The following is a 5,104-nucleotide window of genomic DNA, read 5'->3' on the forward strand; positions in this document are numbered from 1 at the left end:
TCCTCTGAGACATTTAGAAATGTCTGTGTATGAGATCATCTGCACAATAAAACTAACTTAAGTCAACCACACAATAAATAATTCTTCCAATAAGGAGGGAAGGATGGAGGATAGTATCAGATTTCTTTATACAGTGAATGAGGAAAAGTTGATCATGTTCTGTAGACCTAAATCAAGGTTGCTGGCTTCTTTGTGCGAAGTGGTTAGTATATCTTTTCAAGCAATAGGCTGCGAGTTCACATCTCACCATGGCCATGAATGTTTTTTGAATATCTTTAAGAGGTAAATGAATTTAAAAGCCCACTATGAGACCATGATGCTGCTTATGAGCAGTTTGAAGTGGCTTGAGGGGGGGGGGGAAGAGAACCGACATAATAAACCACCAACTCATGCTAACAAAATGACTGCAACTTTAAAATATCTTGAAAATTTCCATAGAGCCACATATTAAGACATTCGAGGTGTTTAACCATACGTAAATAACAACAAAGAAATTAACATCCTTTAATTATTAATCAACTATGCTTTGCAAGAAAGGGTCTAGACCACAATTTATAGGTATGAGGGGGGTACCCATAAATAACCAGAATCTGAACTTGGTGCACATATATTTTCTTGTTACGGATGCTGCTGCTGCTAGGCATCATGAGTATGCAGTTTTCCATACCAAGTGGCATCATCCTGTGTGAACTGGTTTGTTGTTCTGGCTGCTTTTTTGTTAATGATTACAAGCAAGTTTGGCGATTATGTGATGACTAATCACAAGGAACAGAGTGTGCATGAAATTTGGTTTCTTTTGGGTAAAACTGCAATTAAAACTATTGTGCTTCAGCAAGCCTTCAAGGATGACACTTTAGATAAAACGCAGCTCTATGAGTGGTTTTCCCATTTCAAAAATGGGGACACTGACATGTCCCCAAAGCCAACTACAATCTGGACGACCTTTGACAAGAAAAAATGATGAAGACACCAAAAAGGTTTGAAAGGCAATCAATGAAGATAGTTAAAAGACCATTGAGCAAGTTTCTGAAGAAACAAATTTGTCATGGGGTTCGTGCCAGTGAATTTTAACAGAAGATTTGCAGAAATGTATGTGAGCTAAATTTGTGCCTCGTTTGATCACAGAGAATAAAAAAAAATTGTGTGAATGTTTGGAACAATTTGAGAGAGCAAGTTCTTAATGACCAGAACTTTCTTTCAAAATTTGTGACTGGGAATGAGTTTTAGTGCTATGGTTATGATCCAGAAACAAAACAAGCATCAAGCCAATGGAAACATGCAAATTCACTGAGACCCAAGAAGGCACGTCAAGTTCGGTCAAACATCAAATCAATGTTGATTTGTTTTTTTTAATGTGAATAGAATTATACATAAAGAATTTGTTCCTCCTGGCCAGACAGTGAACCAACATTTTTATCTTGACATTTTGAAAAGACTGCGTGATGGTGTGCGATGAAAACAGAAGAAATTCCAGAAATGTGAAGTAGCAGAGATTGGTTGCTGAACCACAACAATGTACCAGTCCACATGACCTTGTCTGTCCAACAGTTCTTGATAAAAAAACAACACAGTGGTTGTTCCCCATCCTGTCTATTTGCTCGATCTCTATCCATGTGACTTTTTTTTTTTATTCCCACGGATAAAGAAAACCATAAAAGGGTAGCGATTTGTTGATGGGGATGAAGTGAAAGAAAAGAGGCCATAAACAGTATTCCACTTTAACGGTTGTTCCAGAATTGTTTCCAGCAGTAGAAAAAACATTGGGACAAGTGTAGTGATTCGCATGGAGAGTACGTTAAAGGAGACTAGAATATGGTATTATAAACTTTAATAAATTTTAAAAAAATAATAATTCTGGTTATTTTAGGGTAATCTCTCATATTTATAGAACAGTAAGGCATTTCATACTAAATAAGATGATTGCATATTTTGCCTTAATTTCAAGCAGCTGTGGAATCAGCCAAGGCCACAAAATACAAAAAACTCTAGTCTTTCTTCATAGTAATTAATTCAACTGCCTACCATATTAATTTATTATTATTATTATTAACAGACTTCCATGGAATCAACTGGCTGGGAGATCCACTCAGACAGTAATATATCTCTCAAATTGTACCTTGAATGAATTTAGACTCTCTCTCTCTCTCTCTCTGTTCACAATATCTGTTATCCTGATCAGTTAAACCGATACGTATTCATATATACATAACAACAAGCCATCCCTGGAATTCGATAAAGATGTGGTGAAGAAGGGTGTGAGGAATAGATTTTTTTTTGTTGAGAGTTGTTGGTGATTGGAATGCAGTACCGGAGTGCACTGTGAATGAAGGAAGTGTAAATGACTTGAAAGTTTATTATGATAGACATGTTGCTGGTTGAGTGGGCCTCCCATGATGAATCTATTGACTCCATAGAGGTTATCAAAATAATAATAATAATTTTCTCCCCACAGATTTATTATATTTTTTTTATTAAACAAACAATACAAGACTATAAGAACTGTTCATTCAGAACCTGCTATATCCATATAAAAAGAGTATTTTTATTTTTATTGATTGAAGAAGTGCTTTACTGAAAGTGCAAAGATGAATTTTCTCCCTTCACTCTGACATTTGTGGGTTTTTCCACAAGAATAGCATTTCTTGTCAAGTTTAGTTTATTTTCTAACCAACTGAGAAAACTTTTTACAATCTCTAATCTAGAATAATTTAATAATAAGTAAATATACCTTTTTTTACTACTTGTATATATATGGCTTCTGTATTAATTCAATCTTTATATTTTCCTGGGTCTGGCTCCAACTAATGACATTTAATAATGTTTGTCTTTAGGCTTCATTTCAAGGAGTAAAGCAGTTCTGCTTGGTGGCCTATCACTGCAAAGAGCCACTGATGACAGTTTAATGAGTTTAGTAGTAACCATTTTTGTTCACTCAGAGTTTTTGGAGAGGTAGCCCCCTGCACTTTACCTCAATTAATAATGTTTGTTTTTTGGCTTGCTTCCTTTGGAGTATCTATTTGGTGATAGGTTTTTGCCTATTACTGAGTGTCCTATCCTGTCCTGGAGTGGTTTGGTTCAGGTCAGTTCAATTTAGTGATTTTTTTGGATTACTCAGTGAGATTTAGAGTGATCTTGCATATCACTCTCAGAATGTTTGGAGAGAGGCACCCTTGCACTGTTAAAGTGCAAGGGTTCCTCTTGCACTGCCCCTTTAAAAGTGCACTTTAACTTCATAAAGTCCAAAACTGATCTGGGTAGTGATCCTTCCCATAATGTACAGCAAGACTATGGTGTGAGTGTGTGTGTATGTATCCAAGAGGAAGTATGCTTTGCATTATTAGGAAGGCAACTGATGTGAAGTCAAGAGTCTCTATATACAAGTAGCCTACTAATGAAGATACTTGACATGGAAACTTTGTTTGCTTATACTTGGACTAAGGATTAAAGAAGAATATAATTTCTTGTCAAGTATAATTTATTTTATAGTTGCAATATTAATGTAGCTATTTAAAGAAATTGAAATTGTAAGGGGCTTTGCATTGATTCTCTTCAAACTTTCACAGGTGATGAAACAGCTGTTTTCACCTGTTTAAACAAATATTAATTCTAAAATTGGTCTAAGGCAGTCAACTAGTCTTCCTTATATTTTATTCACCAATAAACTGTTTTCATTTAAATGCTCCTTATATTGAAGCTGTTTATATGCAAATCATGCTATGGCTTACAGTTTAGACATAAGGAAAACTTACAGACTCAGTTTTGTTTTGTTTTTTTGACAAAATTGTAAATAGAGATATACATATTCACAATGCATATTAAAAACACTACACAGTTACAGAGACAATAGTATTAGCTTTATTAAGAAATTTTCATTTAAGCCGAATGCAATAAAAAGCTAATTAATGACCTCTGCACTAAAAAAACACTGAACTAACAAACGAAAATAAAATACTAAAAGCCCAAATGATCTGAAATGGAAAGTTAATGAAATTCAATAGTGCTTCAGGATGAACAATATCGAAGTAAATGGTCTACCAGAAGCTCAGAATGAAAATTTGCATACTATTACTGAAAGACTGGTAAATCTACTTGAAGTAAAAAAAGAAGATATCATACATGTCCACAGAAAAACCGACATCAAGCCAGTTATTATTCAGTTAGAAAGCAAGATTACTAAAAATAAATGGATGATGGAGGCAAGAAAACTCAAGATTACAGCTCAACAAATTGATGAACAGTTAAAACCCGTTTCCGTCTACATAAATGAACATTTGACTAAACTTAATAAGCAATTTCTTTATGAAGCAAAACAAATGAGAGCAAGTGATGGAGTTAAATATGTATGGGTAAGAGATGGCAAACTATTCATGAGAAAGAACGACAACACTAAAATGATACGGATAAAAACACCAGATGATCTCAATGAACTCAAACAAAGAAGGCAGTAAATCTAAATGTTACCTATGAATAATTGAAGCAATATAAACCTAATGGATTTAAGATTTAACATGAACAATTTAGATTCTTATACACCTGTAAACTGTAAAAATCTATATAATTTAACTTCTGTTAAGGAATTTTTTGATACTACTATAAATTCATCCAAGAATTTCAATATATATCACGTTAATATTAGATCTATAAGGTCATTTGATAATTTAATGTTACTTTTTACAGAGATCCAATCATATATAGATGTACTAGTCTTAAGTGAAATATGGATCAAACAGCTTGAGGTTGATCATTTATAGAAAAAATATTTATAAATTACAGACTGGAATTAAAACTGCAAAGTGCTGAAACTGTAATGATTTACGATAGAGCAATGAATATACTTATAACTGCTATATACAGTGCATGCGATGGCCCAGTAGATATCTTTCTAACAGAGCTAAATAATGTCGTAAAAACTTTAAAATATGATAATATCATACTAGTGGGGGATATAAATTTTGACCTTTATAAGAGTAATAGTAAAACTGAAGAATATAAAAATATATTATCTACTCGTGGGTTTCTTGCTTACATCGATGGCAGTACGAGAGAAGTGTACAACTTGACTAGTTGCACTGATCACATATTCATAAGAAACAGAATGGCCTAT

General features: G+C 33.7%; 1 protein-coding gene across 1 annotated transcript; it reads left to right on the plus strand.

Annotated features, from left to right (window-relative positions):
* The first annotated feature begins 4,007 nt into the window (after nucleotides 1-4,007).
* Nucleotides 4,008-4,448, plus strand: LOC150095901 (uncharacterized). Its single transcript, XM_090409559.1, has one exon. It carries the CDS (start codon nucleotides 4,008-4,010, stop codon nucleotides 4,446-4,448), a length of 441 nt encoding a protein of 146 aa, XP_090265685.1.
* The last annotated feature ends 656 nt before the right edge of the window (nucleotides 4,449-5,104 follow it).

This window comes from Typopeltis vanoorti, chromosome 19 (assembly GCF_054136105.1).
Source record: "Typopeltis vanoorti isolate ZY-2024b chromosome 19, IOZ_Tvanoo_1.0, whole genome shotgun sequence".
Taxonomy (NCBI): Eukaryota; Metazoa; Arthropoda; class Arachnida; order Uropygi; family Thelyphonidae; genus Typopeltis; species Typopeltis vanoorti.